This window comes from Cyprinodon tularosa, unplaced genomic scaffold (genome assembly GCF_016077235.1).
Source record: "Cyprinodon tularosa strain WSP-4 unplaced genomic scaffold, ASM1607723v1 ctg607, whole genome shotgun sequence".
In the NCBI taxonomy this organism is placed as follows: Eukaryota; Metazoa; Chordata; class Actinopteri; order Cyprinodontiformes; family Cyprinodontidae; genus Cyprinodon; species Cyprinodon tularosa.
Genome location: NW_024039349.1, coordinates 662280 through 687587, shown reverse-complemented (window position 1 = coordinate 687587; position 25308 = coordinate 662280). Strand labels below are relative to the sequence as shown.

The following is a 25308-nucleotide window of genomic DNA, read 5'->3' as shown; positions in this document are numbered from 1 at the left end:
GTATTTCATTAAGATTTTATGCGATGGAGCAAAACAAGTGCAGAGTTTTATATAACAGAGGCAGAAAAAGGATGCATGGGGGGGCGTGCAAAATCCAGGATTATTCACCTTATTATATATCGTTGTGAATATTTTTTGCTGTATTTTTGTTTTCAGTTTTTTTTATCAATATACCAGATAAAATGTTCTACATGAATGCATCATTGCTGCCACCCTGTGTCATCGTTCTACTGCTGGTGAAGCCACATGGGAATAACAAATCACCTTTTAGGGGCGGCCAATGACTGGCTAAAAATAAAAAAAAACTGTAATCATTCCTTCTTATACTGCAGAACCAACTCTTGCTTTAATTACAGTTGGCTATTGAATGTCTGTAGGTATTTTGCACATCTAGAGGCTAAGATTTAAGTTTTTCAAAATAGCTCAAGCTCAGTTGAGAGATTTTTGGGTTGTAGGTTAGGGTTGCATTGCTTGAAGGTAAACCTCCAACCCTATCTCACAACTTTTTGTTTTATGCCCTGCAAGAGAAAAGCCCCATAGCATGATGTTGCCACCACCGTGTTTCATGATGTTTCATGGCATATAAGCCAAAAAGTTCAGTGTTTATTTTATTTATCAAAAAGCAGCCTCTTCCACATTGTTCCTGTTTCTTAGAGTTGTTTTTCTTCTTGCCTTCTTCCATAAGTATCTGATTTTTTGAGTTGCTACTGAGCTACACTTTGATCACCGCTATTCTCGACCTGTAAGCCATGCTCCTTGATCTTCGCGATGCTGCTTGTTGACCTATGCTCTCTAACAAAACTCTAAAGTCTTCACAGAACAGCTGCATTCATACTGACATTAAACCCCGCTTTGCCACAATAGGATGCACTGCATTTCTTAAAGATATTATTGTAATGGGGATGGAGCAGAAATACAGGCCAATGTATATTTTTAAAAACTCATGTCTCTATTTTGAACTACTTTTGGTTTATCTATTACTTAAAATAAAACACAGACTGAATTTTAAGGTTAATGTTACCACTGGGACACTATACTTACTATACGTGCCACCAAGTCAGAGAGGTGCAGGCCATATTTGGCAACAACGGGCCTCAGTACTTCAGTCACTGGTTTAGTTGGCTTAGCTTTTAGGCCCACAGAGCGGTTGATGGGCACCAAGTCGAGTCTGAGAGAGAAGAAAAACAGGATAGATAAGATTGGTGTGTGAGCCGGGCTCTGTAGTGACAACTATTCCTGCTGTCGGTGTGTTTTTATACCTGAAGAGGGTTCGTTTTTCTAGTCTAAGGTCACGGGAGCACAGGGTCATAGAGTCTTGGTCCAAAACAAGAGGCTGAGACAAAAGACAGTCACTGAATTGAGATAGCTGCTCAATCCTTGCTTATAAATATCTGTGTAATGGTAGAAATTTTAACAACTTCATCTTAAGGTGGAAAATAAAACACATAGAACACAATATTTCCAAAAATGAGTCGACCAACCAAAGTTTTGCGCTCAACAATTATGGGCTGACATATAAAACAACTGGCTCCTTGACACACTGTTTAATTAAAACATTGAGAAATTAATGACAGTATTGAGTAATCTATGAAAACATAAACTCAAACACATATAAAGGTTTACCTTCTCTCCGCCTACTAGGAAGAGATCTATGGCTGCCAGGTTGATGCAGAGTTTCTCACAAAGGCCCTGCAGCAGGTCTCTGATGGACATGCCAGACTGAAGCTCCACCGGGCAACAAGAGCCGTCCGGCAAGCTGATGTTACACTGCCTTAAGGGGGCGCTGCTTCCTCCTCGTTCTGATAATGCACCACGGGAAATATCTTGCTAAAAAAGAAAAGAGATAAAGATTTGGTTATTTATCCCTCATCACCAGCTTTACCCTTAAACCTGTGACCCGGTATAAGGATTAACAAAATACTTGTAAGCACAAAAAGAGAGAGTACAAAGAAAGTGTAACTAAGATGCACCACTGAGTCATTTAAATGAGTGTTTCCCTCACATTGATCCTGTCTGAATAGGTTGGGATGCAGAAATCCTGAAAACTGAAGTGCAAACAAATTAACATAATATATAACCAAATAAATCTGAAAGTCTAACTTTATCCTCTCCTGACATCTTAACTCTCTGTGTAATGAGAAAAATACTAAATGATTTGCTGAAAAGGGTGCCCTGCAGAGGACAGTGAGGGGAACGGGGGAGGCAGTCTGAGGTTCAATTCCAGCTGCTGCAGCAACTGACTCTCTCTCAGTATGAGAAACTCCTCACATCCTCTTCATCCAGTTTACCGTACCAAAAGCAGAATCACCAGACTGCTACAACTTTCTGCCTCAAGCTGTGAAAAACACTGAACCGTGGTTAAGGTTGAGCACTTTCCATTAGAGCCATTAGTCACATGTTGCGTCTGTTTGTTTTTATCTTGTTTTTTTATATCATTTTTCTATTCTAATTTAAGACAGTACTATGCTATAGATCCCAGAGAAACACCGTCTCACCCTGTTTGCCATTCAGTACACAATGAAATGTCAACTGATTTAACGAGGCATACAAAAGGAACAGCAGTCTGACAGTAAATCTGTTTTTATGGGAATAGAACTCAAAATGTTACAGAAAATTCGAGAAATGTCTAAAAGTGGAGCTATTCCCATAAATCTTATGACGACCAAAACTGTCTGATTAACAGCTTGACCCGCGGCTCAGAAACCTTAAAAACTGATCTTCAAGCATTCAGTGAATGCAACAATCAGACGCTACCAGACAACAGTGAAAAATATATTGTTAGCTGTTGTTTCCTCCTCAAAAAAACTCAAGTGAAGTTTTTTTTATTATAAAGTCAATTTCAAGCAACAGTCGTAGACTTATGGAAGGACATAGACAACTAAAGAAAGCAATACACATATCAAAGCAGGGATAAAAACAAATATATATGCAACAAAATGCAGAAGAAAAATCCCATATAATCCAAAGTAAATGAAAAACAAATAATATGAAGCAAATGGATACAGATGTTCCATATCATCAAACACATGTCCAAATAAAGGCTGAATCCGGCCTGCCACAGCAATCTGTCCACACATCAACAGCCAAAAAAATAGACATATAATTTCATAACATAGAGGCATAATTTCTCTTAAAGCTAACATAGTGGCTTCAACTGTGACGCAAATGGGAGTAAAGTTATAGGACCATCCATTTGCTTTTTGTAGAAGAAACTATGAAATCAAGCATTTCTTTTACACGGCAGCAATCAGCCCTTTAGTTCAAAAATATTGGTACTAGGGCTGCAACTAACGATTATATTTGCAAATCGATTAATCTTTCAATTATTTTTTTGATTAATCGATTCATAATAAATAAAGTGTAACTAAATTATTTCTAATTGAGGATTTCTGGATAGAGCATATTGACAGAGGAAAAAGATTTTTAGCTTAAATGCAAAATATTTATATACATTTTTTTTTTTTACCTTTTTTGATATAACTGCTCTGAGTGGGTCTTTGTCAGCTAAAGGTCTGTGTTAGTCTCTATACTCCAGTTAACGATTACTTGATTACTAAATTAGTTGATGATTATTTCAATAATGATCAATCAATTAATTGTTTCAGCCTTATTGGTACTCAATAAAACTAAAATGATTTCCACACCTCTGGCCGAATATGTACCGTGTTTTCTGCACTATAAGGCGCAATGAAAAGCCTCTAATTTTCTCAAAAAGTCAAGATGTTTTAGTATAGATTTGGTAAATTACAAAGCCACAGCATTTGGAGCATTACAGCCACCGTAGTCAGAAGTGTGGTGGAGTAATACATACTGTGCTTCACTATAATATTACAGCATGTGGAAAAGGACAGTAAAAGTTTGAAAACAGACATATAGGCCATTAACAAAAGACATATTGGTAACAGGAGAGCAAATCTCTGGTTTAGTAATGTGTCATGACGTTGTGGTCTGTGCCTCTCTGAATATCAGATCAAACTGTAGTTTTATATAATGTACTTTTTCTAAAGAGAACATTAGATAGAAAGAGTCTGGTTTTGAAGCAGCTTTTAAAAGAAGTTTATAATTTGAACTGTAGATCTGATCTGTAAAACTCATCTCATAGCAGCACTACCTACGCTTACATATCTTTATTTATCTTTTTCAGCAGAATTAACTAAACCTTTTGAGTAACATTTTTCTCTTGCCATTAAGTTAATTTCTCTTTTAGAATTTATCTGGCATGAACTTTTATGTTTCTTTTTCAACTTCCCTTTTTAATAAGAACACTGATATTAAAGCTGCTCCATGCAAAGAAAAAAAAGAAGTTTCCATGAACCAATTATTAGCAGAGCTGATTAGATCCTGATGACTCCCATCAGACTGACCTCATTCTTCCCTGAACCTGACGTCCCCAGTTCCAGACTGGCCCCTGAGGACAGAGAACCCTGGGACTCCCGACGGCCGTTGGTGCCAGGAAAATCTGAGAGGGAGCCAACACGCGAAAAAGAAATAAATCGATTGAAAGATAAGAAGCATCATGAGCAAATGCATGTCGAATATACAAAGGTCTCCTGACAAGAATCCAAAGAAATCCTTCATCAGATAAGATCTTGGGGACACCACAGATGAACAGCAACATCAAACCTACAAGTAAATGCCTGATAATCTAGCTTCTATTTCATGACAGATGTTAACATTTCCTGACTTCCATTGCATGCTTTTTTCTTATTGTAACCAAACTCTCCAGCAGACAGGACTTATATAATAAGGGAAAACATGAACTTACTGTAATTAAAATCAGCCAGCTCTCGTTTCTTCGGTCCTTTGCCAAAGCTCCTGTTTCTGGACCACGAGAAAAACATGCCCTTCCTTCTGTCTCCTGAATCCTCCCGACTGTCCTCATTCAAAGATCGACCTGATTTGGTCTTCTTGTCCTCCTGCAAAACACAATGATGCATCTGTAAAACTGAACATTGTACACTGTTTTCACACGTAAACATCCAGGATGCTCTTAATTGCCCTTAAATTAAAGCTGCTTGTGTAGCAGCAGGCTTTCTGCTGCATTACCTTCTTGGGGGTGGAGAGGTTGGAGCGGTCGGAGCCGGTGGTGCTGTGCTTTGACGTCGGACTGCTTGGGATGTGATAGGGGTCAGGCAGCGGTCTACCCTCCACCTCAGCCAGCATGCATTCCTGGTACAGCCGAGACTTGAGGAATCTTGTGTAGCTGTCAAATTTCATCAGGTTGAAGATCTAAAGGAGTGAGGGAGGAAAGACTCAAGCAGGTGAGAAAAGGTGTATGAGGAATGGTGGGTTGATGAATAAAAAAAGCTATGCTTAAGCCAGAAAAGACAAATTCAATCAAAGTGAGAAACAAACCCAACACAGACTGTTAGTCCATTATTTTGAAATGGAAGTCTAAAAACTGAGGCAAAGTCAAACCAAATCCAGAAAGCGGTTCTTGGAATGCTTTAAAAACAATATATTTAAAGACAGGTCTTGAGCCTAATCCTAATCTTTATAGGAAACTCTATATTTGGACAAGCTGTGCAAACACAAACAGCTGAACTGAAAAACAATTTACTCTAAATAAGTCATTTTTCTTAAAATATGTGCATTTTTTCTTGAATTGAGGAGGTAAGTGAGAGACTTTGCCATTTTAACATTTCAAATAAGAAAAAACAATTACATTGTATAATTTCAAGTGCATATTATCTAATTTTCTTATTTTAAGAGTAAACAATCATTCCATTGGCAGATCATTTTATTTACCTGCTCAAATTAAGGGTAAATACACTTCATTCAAGAAATTTTTACTTATTCCTAGATCGTTTTTGCAGTGTGGGGACATCTTAAAGTAAAACGTGGGAATGATATGTTTTACTTTATATCATTCTGTTAATGCACTTAAGGGTAAATCCACTTAATCTAAGGATCTTTTACTTATGCCTTATACTTTTGAGATGGTTAAAGCAGGAATAGGTTTTACAACAAACATAACAGCTTTGAACATGTGGTGCAGTTCCTGCATCTTCCAAAGACATGGCTCCTTATCAGCGCCGCCAGGCGAGCGAGATAAGGAGAGCATTTCTCTGGAGGAGTTACAGAGATTCACAACTTAACTAGGAGAATATATCCATATTACAACCATGCAGGCAATGTTCATGGACGAGTGACAATAGTTCAAATTCAGTGATAAAGAGTGACATAAAATGTCAGAATTCTGTCACAAGGGAAGTTATCAGCCAACATGCTGGGGAAGATTCTCAGTCATCCAGGTCATAGTCATTCCTAAAAAAATTACTGGTTCAAGCCAAAGCAAGGCTTTGTTTTGGCTGCTCTATAAGGCTTGGAACTCAACGCTAATTCTGATATTTTGCATTGGAAAACCTTCTGTGATGGGAAGCGAAACATCTTCAAACTTGGAAACAAAGTCCAGTGGTTTGTTTTTTAACTTTTTTGGAATATCAGCCAACAGAAAATATAAATAAATAAATAAATAAATACACAGTCTGAACACTAATGCTGCATTTTACCATTAAAACACCATCATTAAGCCTGGTTTATACTCAGAAACCAGATTGTGGCTTGCAATGAATGCAAATGTGCCTCCGCCCTGCCACAGACACTCTGATGCACCTCTTCAAAACTGTAGGTGACTGCAGACAGTGCCGCTCACAGGAGGTATCTGATTGGTCAAATCTACATCGGCTCTATACTATGTGTATTTCCTATTTACCTATTTTCCTATTTTTACCCAGTTGTTTTGTTTGTATGATCGTCACTGTGGAAAACGACTTGTGAAGTTGGAGCAGCTAGAAGAGCGAGGTGCGTGAAAACGCTGGGACCATTTTTCCACCTGGAGCCCTCTTGTCCCTCCGTTGTCGCACAGACTTGCCCCCACTTCCTCACTGCCTCGGCCGTATCTAGACCCACAGCTAGTTCATGATTGTCCCTCTTGCGTTGTGCCGTGGAATAACATAGCGCAGACCACGCTTCAAAATTGGGCATAAATCAAAAATATCTGCAACAAGCTCACTGCGACACACTGCTGCAGGAAAATAGCCAGCCCTTAACTGTGAAACATGTTAGGATGATATTTTTAGGAAGAAACAAAGAAGCTGGTCAGAGTTGATGGGAAGATGGATGGAGCCAAATAAGGGGAACGTTCTGTGGAAAAAGCTGCATGAGGCATCTGGCTAGAAATGTGACTAAATCTTTCAAAACTCATTTTAACCAAAAAGGTCACATGATATCCAAAGCCATGTATCAAGAACCTTCCACTTTACAACCATGCCCTCTTTTACGTATATAACCCCCCTCCCCCGTGAGCCCTGAAATACAGCAGAAAAGCTCCCTTACACTTTAATGTGTGAGTGTTTATTGGACGGATTATGTGTGGATATCGAACGGAGAAAAAAAAAAAAGAAAAGGCATGATAGTAGGGATATCCTTCAGGCCTTGTGACTCCCGTATCAGAGTTTGAACATCTGAGCTTTGCAGCTGAAATCAACAGAGCTTTTCAGACACTTTGCTCCATCAACAACATGCATGTGTAAGAGGCCATTCAGGCTGTTGTTGCTCGACAGCGCGCAAAGATGAATGACTGGCCTTGTGTGGTGTGGGCACAATTTTCAAAAGAGTTCTCTTTTCAGTAACTTAAGAATAATAAAAACAGATTTATCTAGAAGGGGCGGAGGTAGAAGCCTTTATAAAAATGCGGCTACCTGTAGCTGCTGTTCCTTGAACATGTCGGGTTTCGGCGCGTTGAGGATGTCATCAGCAAGCTGGGCTTGGCTGTCGATGTTGACGGGTGTCGTGGCTTTACTGGAAAGGAAGCTGTTGTAGATCTCTCTGGCGCGCTGAGAGAGCTGATGCAAAGGGGAAGACAAATTCATTAAAGATGAAGGCCTAGAGAGGACTTCCATTATAACGGAAGGAGAGATTTAAACAAATGTCTGAATGTCCGGGTGATACGGTTTTACCTGCTTGTTGTCATTCTCAGGAACATGGCTGAAGAACTCGCAGGCCTGCCAGAACAGAATGTTCTCCTCACTAAACTCCTTCTTTAGGAACTCCTACAGAAAATACATTAAACGTGGGTTAAAAATGCCAAATCTTCACGTTTATATAGGTGACTGCAACAGTTTCATGGTTTAAATGTAAGAACAGAAGGAAAATGTATTTGACTTCAATGCAGCAAATACTTTTGCATAACTTTCCAAGTGTATAAAACTGTGCTGTAACACCTCAATAGTGCAACGTATTTACAGAGTGTCTTCTTTTCTTGCTGGAGCAGAATATCTTATAAAAAACGTAGATAATCGAAAAACTAATGTGAGTATATTTCAGGAAAATAAAGCATATTTTAGGAAATAACTGTTTAACAAAGCTTAGGCACTTTAAACATTTCTATAAAACAAGGAAGCAGAGAGGGGACAGCTGTTTATATTGTCAGCAAGTAGCGAGAGAAGGGCGGGGAGGGAGAAATCTTCTTAGAGAGCAGCATCTCAGGGTGACTACATCTAACAGTTGTTAAGCCTCATTTATGAATTATGATGAATTGTAAATGACAGAGACATGGAGGGGCTGTCTGTCCTGAGCCTCTGTTGTTGTACCGAGAAGTAGCGGACTCCCACAGGGTCCTGCAGCAGCCGCTCAAAGCAGACGGCCCAACTGGCCACTCTCCTCTCAGTGTGGCGCCGATGACTCTGGACACTGGGCAGGCTGGCATTACTGTTCAGACTGTTGTCGCTGCTGCAGCCCTGCAGCTCCACACTGTTCAGCTCTGTTTATAAAAACAAAACCCAAAACATGACATTAAATCATTGGACTCTTAAAAAGGCTAAAAAAAATAAAAACTAGAATGCAGAGATGTGCAAATCAATCATTCAAAGAAGAAACTACAGGTGCTGGTCATAAAATTAGAATATCATGAAAAAGTAGATTGATTTCAGTAATTCCATTTAAAAAGTGAAACTTGTATATTATATTCATACATTACATACAAACTCATATATTTCAGATGTTTATTTTGTTTAATTTTGATGATTACAAATGACAACAAATGAAAATCTCAAATTCATCATATCAGAAAATTAGAATATTGTGAAAAGGTTCAAAATTGATGGCCCCTGGTGCCACACTCTAATCAGCTAATTAACTCAAACCACCTGCAAAAGCCTTTAAATGGTCTTTCAGTCTAGTTCTATTGGCTACACAATCATGGGGAAGACTGCTGACTTGACAGTTGTCCAAAAGACGACCATCGACACCTTGCACAAGGAGGGCAAGACACAAAAGGTCATCGCTAAAGAGGCTGGCTGTTCACAGAGCTCAGTGTCCAAGCACATTAATAGAGAGGCGAAGGGAAGGAAAAGATGTGGTCGAAAAAAGTGTACAAGCAAGAGAGATAACCGCACCCTGGAGAGGATTGTGAAACAAAACCCATTCAAAAATGTGGGGGAGATTCACAAAGAGTGGACTGCAGCTGGAGTGAGTGCTTCAAGAACCACCACACACAGACGTATGAAAGACATGGGTTTCTGCTGTCGCATTCCTTGTGTCAAGCCACTCTTGAACCACAGACAGCGTCAGAAGCGTCTTGCCTGGGCTAAAGAGAAACAGGACTGGACTGCTGGTGAGTGGTCCAAAGTCATGTTCTCTGATGAAAGTAAATTTTGCATTTCCTTTGGAAATCAAGGTCCCAGAGTCTGGAGGAAAAGAAGAGAGGCACTTCATCCACGTTGCTTGAAGTCCAGTGTAAAGTTTCCACAGTCAGTGATGGTTTGGGGTGCCATGTCATCTGCTGGTGTTGGTCCATTGTGTTTTCTGAGGTCCAGGGTCAACGCAGCCACATACCAGGAAGTTTTAGAGCACTTCATGCTTCCTGCAGCTGACCAACTTTTTGGAGATGCAGATTTCATTTTCCAACAGGACTTGGCACCTGCACACAGTGCCAAAGCTACCAGTACCTGGTTGAAGGACCATGGTATCCCTGTTCTTAATTGGCCAGCAAACTCTCCTGACCTTAACCCCATAGAAAATCTATGGGGTATTGTGAAGAAGAAGATGCAATACACCAGACCCAACAATTCAGAAGAGCTAAAAGCCACTATTAGAGCAACCTGGGCTATCATAACACCTGAGCAGTGCCACAGACTGATCGACTCCATGCCACGCCGCATTGCTGCAGTAATACAGGCCAAAGGAGGCCCAACTAAATACTGAGTGCTGTACATGCTCATACTTTTCATGTTCATACTTTTCAGTTGGCCAACATTTCTATAAATCCTTTGTTTTTATTGGTCTTCAGTAATATTCTAATTTTCTGATATGATGAATTTGAGATTTTCATTTGTTGTCATTTGTAATCATCAAAATTAAACAAAATAAACATCTGAAATATATGAGTTTGTATGTAATGTATGAATATAATATACAAGTTTCACTTTTTAAATGGAATTACTGAAATCAATCTACTTTTTCATGATATTCTAATTTTATGACCAGCACCTGTAGTAGAGTTTCAACTTGATTAGTAAAGATCAGTAATGGACGAGTCAGTTACTGAAAACATCTACTTTTCCCTGGCATCAGTCAAATTAATCAAACCTTATTAGAACAGAAACTATGCAAAAAATATTATACCTTCATGCATAAAACAGGGTAAATGCTGTAATTTGTTGTACTGTAAAGACGGTGCATTTATATACGGTAAAAAGACAATAGAGATATAGACACGGCTACTTCAGAGCGCTTCAACATAGGACTAGCAGGAAGCGAGAATTAAACTCACAAGTATTACATTGGAAGACTACCCTGCTTTCTCTTATGGTGAGGGTTGAAATCTAATGACATCAAATCTTTATAATCAACAGTAAGTAGAAAACAGAAATCTGACCTATGGAGTGCTATTCAAACCATGGAGTCAAACCCACAATTTCGGACTTATGAATAATTTTTTATCTATCTCAAAACAAGAGGAGCCTTGGGTATTTTTTAGCATCATACTAGTCAAAGACCTCTGTATAGTTATGATCAACATTAACAAAAAATCCTTACACCTGTTTTAAAGACCAATTATGATAGAAATCCTACATCTTTTTGGTTGTTTTTGGTCTCTAACTTGTTTTATTTTCTTTCATCCTGCAGGGAATTTCCAGCCTTTGAGAGAAGCAGAGTCACAGTGGATCTCATTAGTCATCAATGTGTCCCCTGCCAGTCTCAGAGGACAGGTAGAAACCTGTCCTCTGAGACGGTTTTGTTCTTTGGTTTCTCTTTTTGCAACAAAACACCCAGACGCAGCACTTTCAGAAGTCCCGGTTCAAACCAGGGTACATTTATTGCTCACAATATCACACACCATCAAACTGAACTAAAACCTCATCATGAGGGGCTGTGGTTCACTGTCACGCAAAATGCTACACAAGGATTCCCTGATACTGTTGAATAAAAAGGAATAAGATTGTTCCTAATACACTGTGTTGCAGAGAATGCGGTCCTATCAGTGATCTAAATTAGACTCGGAAGAAAAACTTAAAATAAAGAGAAAGGTCTTTTTCTTCAAGCATGATCTGTTTGATAAACTGAGGGTGTTAGATGATCCCTGCAGCTACCTGCAGATCAGGTCAAAGCTTTTACTATCTTCAGTAAAGGCTTAACACAACAGAGCTCTTTTGTTTTACTCTTGGTGATTTTTTTTCTCAGTAAATCAAGCAATATTCCTCTAACAGTCAATAGAGAATATATTATGCTTAAAATACTGAAAGCAAAAGAGAAAAATGTCTTTTTTTGCTCTTTTCATTAATCTGTTCGTAAATCTGTCAATATGGCTCCATCACACTGACTCATATTAAAAACAACTATGATTACATCTGATGCAGACCCAACGCCCTGCTAAAGTACCCAATGCCCCTGAAACTTTTTACAGATTCTGTCACGTTTTAACCACAGGATCTAATGGATTGAATTGTGTTTGTATGGTTGAACCACTCAAAAAAAACCTGACATGCATGTGTAAGAAACATGGTAATTAGATTTCACTGCTATTTTGGAGGCAAATGTAAAGAATTTTAAGTTTCGGAACCAGAGTTAAAAAAATTAAAATAAAAGTTGTATTTTCTATTGATTTCATAGCTATGAACTACTTTCTGTTTGTCTACCAAATAAATTTAAAATGGGACACAGTAAAGCTTGTGTTTGTACATTAAAACATATCTAAAAGGTATGCTTTGCCAAAGGTTTAGTAACAGACCCAAGATAAAGCAATTCTGCAAACTGATTTAATATTTAAGCCAAAGAGTTTTCCAAATCAATCCTTGCTTTACTGTTCTTGGGAGAGTCTTGATGAATCCAGGAAGGGCTTATGTTTCCCACCACTATACGGCGATTTGTCCATGTTCCTAACGTGTAGCTGTGATCAGGAGGCAGGGAAGAGGCACAGAGGGGAGCTGAGAATAACCAGTAATGAGCTGCAGGCCAGACTAACATAAGCGGCCTGCTATGTTGAGATAAAACTAAAAGGAAGAACAGCCAGAGGGAGGACAGCAGTCAGGTGCCCTGAACAACGCAGATCCAGTAAATGAAAAAAAAAAAAAAAAAAGCGAGGGTAAAGAGGGGAATTATGCCCACAGCTAAAGCCTCTCCGATTAGAAACCCCAGATTGGGAAAATCAGTGGATAGTTTCAATGTGACTTATGTTTTTACTCTTCCGCTTCTTTATCACTGACAGTTTTCACATTGAAACTTTCAAATCAGTTGCACCAAATGGAGATCTCTTCAAGGGCAGATTAAAAATAAACTTCTAAAACATCTACTAAATATTAATGAATATTTATCACTGTGTATAAGGAGAAAACATTCATCTGTGTAAACCTGTCGGTGCTGTCTAAACCAAGTGCTCTGCTCAGCGTCACAGAGGCCATCACAGAGACAGCCTGATAAAACAAGACTCTCAAAAGGTCAACTAGAAAATACATTAAGCAGAAATCTTAAAAACAAAGCTGTATTATTTTGTTCCATCTTAGTTTATCGTAGCCAACAGCTAATTTTATTTTTGGCCACAGAGCAAAGAATCCACAAGGTTTCATGACAGTCTGCAAATTTGTGGGTTTCCTCATTAGTGTATAACTCTTTCTTAGCAGCAGCTCCTCAGAAAGGAATCAAGATGTATACAATCTTTTTGCTTGCAAATGTTTGTCTTTAATGCAGTCGGATCATTTAATCATGGTCATATCGATATCACTTCTTATATTTCTACTCAGCTGCGCCTTGCAAAAGTTCACATAACCTTTGACCTATTTCACATTTTGTTAAAACAACAAACTTCAGAAGATTTTATGAACTAAACCATCACAATGTAAGACATAAACCGCCAACTGGAAATAAATGAACCCAACAGAATATGTGCAACTGTATGTTTGCAGAAAACTTTTGACTCTCCACTGGAGGCTGTCTCTACAAGCCTACGACATGAAAGCTGTGTCCGAATGTCCGTCCTAATCACTATATATGCCACTATATAGTGGTTACACCATTTTAGATGAATGTTCGAAAGTATAAAGGATGAAAAAGTAGTGAACTTGAAATTTCCCACAATGCACCTTTAAAAGTAGTGATCACCCATGGTCACTAGACGAGCAGATATATCCTAGAAATTTTTGGGAGGAGAGCTCTCCTTGCAAAGCATCATGGGATTTGCTGTCAGATCGGCTGTCGCCTATGGCTGACCCTACCTGACAACCTGACGCGGAGAGGCAGATCTACGAGATCAACAGGGAGTGAAAAGTAGTGATCATCTGTCTGAACAGTCAGTTAACTGAGTTCACTATAACGTCCACTATATAGTCCCCGCTTTATATAGTGATTGAGGAATCTAGGGGTTAGGGCGGTTTAGACACAGCCGAAGATTTTAAATCATAAAACAGCTCAGAAGTGATCAAAATGTCTTCAAACTGGACCAATGCGGCCTTCAGGTGGTATCATAATTATGGTAAATACCAAAAAACAACATAAAAATTGCACATGAAGAACCACAAAAATTGTAGGATACCCGAGTTGCTGCCATGAGGTAAACTTTGACCTTTCAGCATGTTGGAAAGCAGAGAAATGATTCTGTATGGCGAGTATGTCATTGTTCTCTTGTGTTTGTACCCTACACAATGCTCTGATGAACATTTCTTTAAACAACATTTCCACTTAAACTTGTGTTGTTTAGATTTTATCAGATAGCTAGCAGTCTGTTTGGGATAGCAGCCAGCAGGATTTGATCTGTAGTGCGCCCCAATGACCACAAAATGTTTTGGAACTAGGAGATGACCCTATAACTGTTTTGCCCAAGTAGCAGGTCAGGATAATCTTTGGTTCCAATATGTTCCTCTTCGGTACCCTAACAAAAGCACTTGAACACAATGCGCTGGTATTTCAGTTTTACAAGTAGAAAGAATCTTTACCAGACCACGTGAAGACAGCATTATTCTTGACCTTTCCTACACATGAGCATCCCGTCATCCAAGCCGCTCCACCATAACTCTGACTGCAGGTTTACGCTCGTTCTCCTACAGCGATCCAAACTTCCACCCTCAACTCAAGTCTTCTTTGGCCTCTAACAAGTTTTTGACCAGTTGTGGTCTGTATTTGAAGTCATCCATCGTAAACTACGAACAGGCACCCAAGAAAAGCCTCCCCACCTTCCACCAGAGGGATGATCTGTTAGCTTCTCGCTACCCGATGATCTTTGTCCTCTTCATGGCTTGTTAAAAACAGCAATTCCTTTGGCTTTGTCTTACTTTACAAATAAGAACCACTTGTTTTAGTCTTTCATTCAAAATCCAGAAAGAACACTACATTTTGTATTTGTAATTGGACTGTAAAAAAATAGATAAATAAATGGGTATGAACAGTTAATCAAGGAAAAGATGTTTTAAGCCTTACAAAGAAAACTGGCTGACTGAGAAAATGTTTGCAAATTAAATCAAATGACGGTTCTGCTTAAAGGACGAAACATTGACAAAATATGTAAGGTCAGACCGCAAAAAGGTAAGAAGGAAGATTCTGGTCCACATTTTTAATCGTGCCCATCAAACTAGACCACTTAAATCATTTATTGGAAAGACATTTACTGTACTGTACAATATTTAATCATCACCTACAGCAATAGCTTTCCTCCTTATCCTCAGTCAGTGTAGTAACTCAGATATTCAATACCACAGTCTCCATCATTCAGTACGTTTTATTGCCATTTCTTACTCTTGAGATTTTTTCTCCAGCCTTCAGAGCTCCTGTTATCCTCACCTGGGTATAGCTGGTAGGAGCCAGTGTGGTGCCAGCGGGGCAGGTATCGAATCCTTTGGGGTAACCAAGCCCCTCCATCCATAATCCCTCTATCAGGGCCCCTCCCCACTCACAAGCTCAAACACACCAGGCTGAGCAAACAGTCCAATAAAGGGCACAAACAGCTGACATCACTGGAAGGAAGAAACTAAAAAGAGAGGGAATAAGAAGGTGTAGAGAGTTGCTGCCGTTGGTTAGCAACCTGGACGACAACCCGAGGAACCGCAGAGAGAGTCATGTCGCACTATCGCACACACACACATGCATGCACGCTTACACACAGGGCCAAGCGTCCAGCCAGGTAAGTGATCCAAGTGCACACAGGCCTCAATATAATAAATAATTCAGAGTCGAGGGAGGGGACACTAAAGCACAAACACAAACTCACGATATACAGGCACACAATTAAAGCGCAGTACTGATGAAGGGCTTGTTTAAAGGACGCTTTGACGAGCCCTTTAGCCTTTACATTTTTAACTCCTATCTGCTCCTATCCTATATATGTTAATAGATGAAACCCCAACAGAGTGCATTCACATGGTAACTCACAAGGAAGTGGGCCTTCTGACAACAGAGCTTCAGAAATACCGGTACTTGTTTCTAGATCAGTTTGCTTCAGCTGAAGAAGGGCAACCCTATTCCATACCAATTTTGCTCCACACTTCTATTCATGGGGGCCGATAACAAAGCATACATCTCTCTTTTGATTGCTCCTACCTTTTTTGATATATTTACAAGGATGAAAATTTATAAAAATTGTATTTCTAATGTATAATTAGATTTTATTCTAGAAGCTTTTCCAAACAATTCATTTGATACTGCTCAAACAATGGTGCTGCTGATCCTCATTTGGGTTAGATGACTAACCAAATATGACTGATTGTAATGCCTGATAAAAGCAAAGTAAGGCTGAGTTAACTTACTCTGGTAAAAATCATTTGACTTATTTAAAGAATGCTCTTTGGAGTAAATGAGCAGCATATACGGAATCACTTTTGATAGCGAGCTAAAGTAGATATGAAACAATGCCTTAGCAGTTCCAAATGTGAAATGTTTCTGATTTAGATTTTGCCAGCCAAGAAACAACTAAAACTACAAATGGCTGAATGGTAAAAGGGCTGTACTCTAAGGAAATCTAAAGCATCAACATCCTTCTAGCTTTATACGAATCAAAATAAATCAGTTTGTCACGAAACAAAAAAAGGTAATTTTGTCTTTAGTTGCATTAAAGCAGATCCTTTTCTCTCGCAATCGGTGTCTTATACACTGATTTACTGAGGATATCTTCACCTCTTGTTAAAATGCCAACAAATCTAGGACTTTGCATTGATTGCAGCTGTTAAAGAGCAGACAGAGGTGGAGAAGAAGCAGAGCAGGTTAAACCAGAATAACTGTACAGCCTGAGAAAACAATCAACAGATTTACTGTTTATTCCCTCACTCTCTGTGCTTAGAAACATCAAATTTGCTTTATTGCTGCACCTAAACTGACTTGAAGGTTTAAATTGAAACCCCTCTTTAAACTGAGCTTTACACTTACACCTTCAGTCTGCTTGGAATAATTAGCAGTCTTTGGAAATTGGAATAGAAACTTAGGTATGCACAACAGGAAGAACAAGGAAGCTCAAAACACGCAAAGTGGGCCCACATGACTGGAAGCAGTGAGAGATGTTGCTGTGCAAAAAACACAGCACAGACATCTACAGATTTGTATATAAAACGAGATGTTTCCTGAAATCTAACTACCAAGAGCCATAAAGATGAGGAGAAAATATAATGAAAGGTGATCAGATTTTAAAAGGTACATGTACTCACCTCCATCAGAGACTGCAGCAGACTGAAAAGAGAAACACAGAGACATGGGTTAGAAGTGTTCCTTGGCCCAGCACTAACACACATTCAGCCAGTCCACCATAGTCTGTTAGGGCCATCAGACAGCTGCCCAGACATGCACTCTCAGCCACAAGCTGACTTCTACAGGCCGGGTCCCGTCATCGTTTATACTTTCACTCCATAACAGGTAAGTGCCCACATTCATTGTATTCAGAGTGGGTGGAGTCCTCTGTGAACAGGCTGTGCCTGCTCTGCAGGGAGACCTCATCTCTGTGGGGGCTGGGCTTATTGTGTTTTAACTAAAAGAAAAGGTGAAGGGGGTGACAATGGGGGTGATTTAACAGTGGGGTGAGATGTTTATCTACAGGCGCATTAATTCAATTCAATGTACTCATGTAGAGAGGAAAAAAACTAAAACCAAATGCAAAACAAGTGAAACATTAGCAGGTAGAAGAGAGTGCGACAACTATGTTTGAATGGTTCACCAGATTTGGGATAAGGACCCAACTGGGGGGTCTTAAATCAACAATGATCCAGCTCTGAAAACCAAATAAACAACAAAAATACAGTAGTAAAGGATATTTAGGTTGCAGACTGAACCAACAGTCTGGTTGTTTCTAAAGTTAAACTCTGCTCTAACATCTACTCTGTTGCAGGAATCAAAACTTCAGGTTTCCCTACTTTCCCATCTGCCTTATATGGCTATATTTAAAGGCTTCCTTTATATTATAGACTTTATGAAACTGGGGGGAAAAAAAGGCTTTTTAAACAACTACTCATGTACCAGCTAATGTTTCACATAAGTTAACATTCAGCTAGATGGTTGGGATCTTCATATTTGTCTGTTTGACTTTTTTACCAGTCTGTCAGGTTCAATGGGCTACGCATGTTTTTTTTTTTTTTTTTTTTTTTTTTGTCTAAGAAAGCATTTATCTATAGGCGTAACAAAGGAAAATAAATGAGACACAACTTTCAAAACTGTTTGAATTATGAGTTTTCTAATACAAACCTGTGAATTACATCAGGGGACTAATTTTTGCATTAGTGAGGTTATGTTATCTGAGTAAAATGAACCTGTTAGCTTCAAAGTTCAAGTTCCAAATACATTATTGTCATTCAGAGGTTTCCAAACTTTTCCATTCCACCCCCCCAAACAATGTTAGCAAAATGTCCATAAGAACGGAACAAAAGAAATTCAACTTCTCTTAAGTGCGTGTGTAGTTGGGAAGGTCTGTGCTCAATCTCTGTCATCTTATTGACACATACACACATCATAAACTAGCTGTAGATGTGCTCTATGTTTTGTTATAAGTAGCTTTAAAATGAGAAAAGCCAGACTCAAAAGTAGGTTGATAAATTGGAATCTTACTTAAGATTTTGAAAAAGCAATAAATACTTTTTTTGATAATTTGTTACTGTGTTTTTGCTGCAAAAAATAGTGTCCCACTTCCAATTAAACATGTGCCACAATAAAGTGTGTTTGAAAATCTGAAACACACATCACCTCGACTAACTTATCAACTTTGGTGGCTTTTTCCGCGGCGCGCTGGTCATGTATTCTCCTCATGATAGTTTGCCTTGCAGGTAGTTTGTAAGATGGGTCACCTGTGGTCACCTGGTGAACCAGCTTGAGCCCATCAGCCACGCAGCTTGTGGCTATTCACTGAGCGAGAGGAATGATTAGCTTGGCTGATAAAGCTGTGCTTATAGCTGCATCCATGTCAGCACGTCACGTTTGATGTGGTAATTTCACAGCAAACCTACAAGTTTGCAGACTGATTCGTTCTCGCCCCCAGCTTTACATCCGCCTTAAACTATCAAGGTGAAAGTCATCATTAGCATAGAACCAACTCCAAACCCAACTGTGAAAATAAAGGCAATATCATTTTTATTGCCTGATGCAGATAAAGGCCCACCACTAATATATATAACATAAAGAGGGGTAGTCTCCCCTCTTTTTACCTCCAAGCTTGAGCCCTCTACCAGAAGCCTGGGAGCTTAAGGGCTCTGCGCAGTATCTTTGCTATTCCTAGAGCTGCACTTTTCTGGACTGAGATGTCTGATGTATTTCCAGGGATCTGCTGTAACCACTCCTCAAGTTTGGGGGTCACTGCCCCAAGTCCCCTAATGACCATGGGTCCCACTGATGCCTTGACCTTCCAGGTTTTCTCCAGCTCTTCTCTGAGCCCCTGGTATTTCTCTACTTTCTCAAGTTCCTATTTCCTGATGTTGCAGCCACTTGGTATTGCTATGTCAACCACAACGGTTTTCCTCTGCTTTTTTTCCATCACCATAATGTCCGGTTGGTTTTCCATTACCATTCGGTCCGTCTGTATTTGTAAAGGGCTGGTTATACTCCCGCAGCAGTGTGTGACGCAGACATTTTTTGATTTATGCTAAATTTTGAAGTGTGGTCCGCGCTGTGTAATTCCACGCCACAATGCAAGAGGGACAATCACAAACTGGCCATGGATCGAGATATGGCTGAGGCGGTCACAAAGTGGGAGCAATTTTGTCCGACAACGGAGGGACATAAGGGCGAAAAAGAGAGGGGATCCAGGTGGAAAAAGGGTCCCAGTGTTCTTGCACACCTCACTCTTTGGCAGTGGTTTCCTAGCAGCTATTTTACCACACAGATCTGATTCACACAGTCTCCTCTTAGCAGTTGTTCTAGGGATGTGTCTGCTGCTAGAACTCTGCGTGGCATTGACCTGGTCTCAAATCTGAGCTGCTGTTAACCTGTGATTTCTGAAGCTGGTGACTCGGATGAACTTATCCTCCCCAGCAGAGGTGACTCATGGACTTCCTTTCCTGGGGCGGTCCTCATGTGAGCCAGTTTCTTTGCAGCACTTGATAGTTTTTGCGCTTCAAAGTTTTGCCAATTTTTCAGAATGACTGACCTTCATTTCCTAAAGTAATGATGGCCATTCGTTTTTCTTTACTTAGCTGCTTTTTTCTTGCCATAATACAAATTCTGACAGTCTATTCAGTAGGACTATCAGCTGTTTATCCACCTCACTTCTGCACAACACAATTGATGGTCCCAACCCCATTTATAAGGCAAGAAATCCCACGTATTAAACCTGAGAGGGGACACCTGTGAAGGGAAAACCATTTCAGGTGTCTATCTCTTGAAGCTAATCAAGAGAATGCCCAGAGTGTGCAAAGCAGTAATCAAAGCAAAAGGTGGCTACTTTGAAGAACCTAAAAATATAAGACATATTTTCAGTTGTTTCACACTTTTTTGTTAAGTATATAATTCCAAGTGTTAATTCATAGTTCTGATGTCTTCAGAGTGAATCTTCACTTTTCATAGTCATGAAAATAAAGAAACTCTGTGTCCAAACTTTTGGTCTGTACTGTATATCCATCCATCCAACCATCCATCCATTTTCTTACATGCTTGTCCCAAATGGGGTCTGTACTGTATATTATAAATATATATAAAAAAACATATGTGAGCATATTTATAATACACAGACACTGTGCATCCTGGTGATTTAGAGCATTTGCAAAATATGGAAAATACATGGAAATGCAATATTTTCCTACCTCTAATTAAATATATGACACAAATGCAAACGTATTCCTATGCTTGCTTTCAAGCAGTCCTTCCCTATGCTTATGGATACAGCTGATGAGTACTTCTTGAAGTATTTAGTGTTGGATTCAGCATATACTGGAATGCAATGACTGTTATATGTGTATGAATGCTGGTTTGGGAAAAAAACATGAAGTGGTTTCTTTATTTTCTCCAGAGCTGCATAACGTCTGAACTTAAAAAAAAAGAATTAAAGCTAATTAAAACCGCTTACAGTAGGTTCTCTGCTTGTAGAAACACATCAGTCTGCATGCTTTGAGGATTGTGTGTTTGGGTTTCAACAATAATGATAATAATCTTTATACAAGCCTCAGTTCTCATTAACCATGATGTGAATAAAAATCTAACTGTTATTTTTCTTTTAGCTAAGCAAGAGTAAATTCTCTTTGCCTAAGAGCCATTGTGACTGTTTATTTTTTAAATTAAAGTTCATTGTTGAGTTCAGTAAACCAATTAGAGACAGGCTATAACTTTTAGCGTTTTCTTTTTACATACTTTTATTTATGCTTAAAACAAGTCCAAATTGTGCACTTCTGTTCCGAGATGTTTTGTGCCCTATAACCTCTGTTACTCAGAAATAACCAACACACATCCCTTCAGCAAAAAAACAAAAACAAAAAAATCTGACAGGTTTGACATAGTCCGTTGGTAGGGGTGTTCCAATTCAACTTTTTTTCAGATTTAATACCAATATTGAAGCTTTGAGAATTGACCAATACCAATATTGACACGATATGCTTTTAGCATGAATCCTGCTAATGTTTATTACTTATTTTATACTGTAGAATGATAGAAAAGGCTTGATCCAATAATAACCCTAAAACAGGGAACAAAAGTTAAAGAGACTCAGGTTTCTCTGGCTTTCTCCAGAGGTCTATTGGCTTAGACCTCTTAGACCTCTGGAGGACATAGGGACTCCTTTTCATTATTCTGTTTAATTCTATCTCTATCCTCCTAGATGTTGGAGCTTGGCCTTTTTTCAGTGTAGTCCTGGTTCTCTGACTGTGACTAACTGTATGTGCTCTCTCATCCTCTGACATTGATGCAACGAAGAGGAATCTGAACTTAAGCAGTGGATCCATGTTATGTCAATGACATGACAATTTACTAAAGAGCCAGCAGCTCTTTCAAAGATTAGCCAATTTCTATGCCCTAATAACCATCAGCTGTGATGGTGACTGTGCGGGCAGTAGTACTACATTTCCCTATTTAAATACTATTGACATTGGTAGTAGTACCAATGTCAATAGTATTTAATATATGTTAGTTGTTAAAGCAAATCTCATCATATCCGAATATGAAGCATCACACAGCTATATGTCCTTATACACAGACTGTCCACGTCTTGTGGTGAGCCACACAGACTGGCCAAGAGAGCTCGATCAGTGTAATTAGACGTATGAATGTGTCAGAAAGTGCAGAGACTGGCAGCAGCAGGTGAGAGAGATCCAACATGTCTGAACAGGAAGTCAGTGTGGCTTAAAAAGCAAAGAGGAAGGGCCTAATAACAGGGTCAGAGTCTTGTTAAATGCTCTCTTCACTGATCTAACCATACCTTTCTGACACCACCTGATCTCAGTCTCTCTGCAACATTTAGTAAGTTAGTGGGGAGTTCTCTGTGGGCAATACTGTTAAATCCCATGTCTGACATCTGGTAAAGCTATATTTTTTTTATTATTAGGGTCTGTTTATGTGTGTGAGTATTCAGCTAAAACCATATTAATATATATATATTTTTTTATTGTGATCATTTCCAGACAGGCTGTGTTTTCCAGCTCCCCTTCCTTTTATTTGCCCCATTTCCCTCTCCGATAATCTAATTTTTTCTTCCTGTCGCCGTGTCTCATTACCATAGCTTTCCGCCAAACCAGGCCTGTATTACCTCAGTCACTCAGGCGGTGTTTCCCTCCTCTTTTTGCAGGTCCTGGTCATTCCTAACAACCCAGAGAGAATAACTGGGGTTTTCCAGAAATTCCCTTTTCAAATTCCACTCTCCATAACCGGCATTTAGGGAGACACATGTATGTATTACAGCAACAGTGAAATATGCATCTTCTTTCAAGTAAAAACTTGATTACATTAATTGTGTCAGTTAATATCTCAGAAAAATCTAGATTAGCGCTTGAAGTGAAGATTGTTACATAATTTTATTGATTTTCTACAGATATCAACTGGAACTTGTTTACTCGTCATATGCTAAATGCAATGTCAGTAGAGTCTAATGAAGAAGAAAAAACAAAAGCAAAGCTGTACTGATGGAAGTTTTATAACCACAAAGAAGTCGTTGATGGGCTGAAAGTTTTCCTGGTTCAAAATCAGAATTTTTTCTGGAAACAGCTATGGTGGATTTAGGCTGGGCTGCAGTGAGAGATCTCTTCACAGACCATAATAACGACTCTTTCAAGATTAAAACTCCCACAGAAGCAAAGCAATATAAAATAAAAATTCACTGGAGTAAGTACAAAGTTACATCTACAGAGGAAAATAATTGATTTAAGGGGAAAAAATAAGCAAAGTTGATGCTTTATGAAAAAGTTATAGTCCCCTAATATTAATTCAATTTACATATACTTTATTAATCCCAAAGGGACATTTTTTGTAGCTGTAATTATAAAAGTTTTTTTTTTAACAAGTTTTTTTTTTATATGTTATTATTTGTAGGCAGAAAGGATCTTCTGTAGCGGATGTATTTATGCAGATCTGGGGAAGCCTTTGGCTAAAGACACTGTTGTTTAACAGTCTGAGGAGGATGTTCACTGTTGTCCGTAAAGTTCTTCATTTTATTTATTTTATTAAATGTGTTTCTTTGTGAAATCCTCTCTAGAGGAGTTCATAGATCTTGCTTGTTGAGGTTATTTAAATCATTTGCTCTGGTGTTTTTATCCAAAAGTGGATGCCAGAGAACACACTCTTTGCAACAGACTATGGAAGATATGCAGCATCTTGATGCAAACACTTAAGGACCTAATTACTGCTGGTGTTACCATTAGTGGTAGAGATTGTCATCAAATGGTTGTGATAATTGGCAAAAGAAACTTGTTTTGTTCTGAAACTTCTATGCGAAATTACTTACATTTAGTCAGATTGATAGGTTTTAAGGAATATGTGACCCCGCCCATGAGAACCCGGCTAAAGTCGCAACGTCTAATTATTCAATAAAGGTCGTCAAAGCTAGCCTGGGTGCCAGTCAGAACTTAGCCCCGCCCACAAGGTTTGAGTTCGGGGAAGTTCGGTCTGGCTCTGCTCCATAGTAGCGCGAGTATTATCGCCCACTGTCAGGCGATCCAATCAAATTGTCAGGGCGGACTTTATACGATGATGGACAGATGATCAAGAGTAACGTAATCAACCACGTGACCAAAGCGCGCTAGGGTGACAACAATAATGGCTGCCGCTGGAGAGTTTGGGTGAGTAGATTCTGCTATTAGGTCTGTTCTAGAAGATATCGACAGCAAATTAATTTTAAAAGAGGAACAGAGAAACACGATCAAGTCTCATCTTCTTATTCTAGGCGTGAAACTGCACGCTTTGATTTTTGTGGACAACAACTATGCCTCGCTTAACATACGTCACTCACTCCGTTGCTCTTATTGGTTGTAGATCTATCCAATTGAGTGCAGAGGCATTTTTTTTCCTGGTTCGTTCGAAACACGCCCCATAATCACAGCTCTATGGAGCAGTATCAGACTCATATTCTGACTAGAATTGAGTCGGACTACGTCAGGCTACGTCAAAGCTGTCATATCGATAAAAATGTCAAAATTGTGCTATATGAGATTATTGCTGTAAATGATAGATTAAGTACTGAGGTTTATGGATGGTTGTTTAAAAGTCAATTTCTAACATGATAAATAGCGTATTTTGTGATTTTATAAACCTTACATCGTGTTGTTTTTGCTAAAAATTTCCGGAAGTTTGATGCATTCGCGCTGCTTTTTCTATGATCTTTGGGATTATTTTATGTGTACAAACAACGGTTAAATTGGGTGTGGTTTGGTTTAGGCACTGCATTTCTATCGAAAGACTTGTGTTTTCTATCATTAAAAAGTGTACAAACTTTGAGATCAATGCGCATCTGTTACGATGTTTAATGAAGAGGAAGCAACAACTTCCGATTTTAGCCGGTGCCACTTTCCCAGCTGTTTTGACTTCATTATGTTACGTACTGTACTTGAGCAAAATGCAAAGTGACATTATGTGATACTATTAAATTACTACTACTACTACTACTACTACTACGACTACTACTGTTGCGGCGAACGCCCCTTTTGTTTACATCAGCTGTTTAAGCGTGAGCGCGCAGTTTACCTGTATGTAATCAATCAGTCAATCAAAAGGTGAGACAAACTTCCTAGTTCAAGCAGAGGATCGCAGCATGAAAATAAAAAGCCCCCGTTTACTCGGGCAGTGGAAGAAGCTGTGCAAAATGTGTATTAAGGAAGCAAAGGACTGAACAGACAGCCGGTAAGCTTGCATTTCTGTTGTGAAAAGAATGTATGCGCCGCGCTGATGAGGCGTTGAGACGTGCGGGAAATGTTTGTTTGTAGTTTTAAGCTTATAAATACT

General features: G+C 39.1%; 1 protein-coding gene across 4 annotated transcripts in view; it reads right to left on the bottom strand.

The window, feature by feature from the left end:
* Positions 1 to 25308, bottom strand: part of rgs12b (regulator of G protein signaling 12b) — a 76242-nt gene that overhangs the window by 5814 nt on the left and 45120 nt on the right. For 2 of the 4 annotated variants that reach the window (XM_038307291.1, XM_038307293.1), the window contains exons 6-15: positions 17124 to 17145; positions 8595 to 8764; positions 7962 to 8054; positions 7704 to 7847; positions 5047 to 5229; positions 4766 to 4916; positions 4365 to 4471; positions 1624 to 1827; positions 1260 to 1333; positions 1042 to 1168 (exon numbers count right to left, since the gene is read on the bottom strand). In XM_038307291.1, coding sequence (XP_038163219.1) covers positions 1042 to 1168; positions 1260 to 1333; positions 1624 to 1827; positions 4365 to 4471; positions 4766 to 4916; positions 5047 to 5229; positions 7704 to 7847; positions 7962 to 8054; positions 8595 to 8764; positions 17124 to 17145 — 1275 coding nt within the window. The remainder of the gene's footprint in view (positions 1 to 1041; positions 1169 to 1259; positions 1334 to 1623; positions 1828 to 4364; positions 4472 to 4765; positions 4917 to 5046; positions 5230 to 7703; positions 7848 to 7961; positions 8055 to 8594; positions 8765 to 17123; positions 17146 to 25308) is intronic. The other 2 variants (XM_038307292.1, XM_038307294.1) reach the window with 1 other exon arrangement.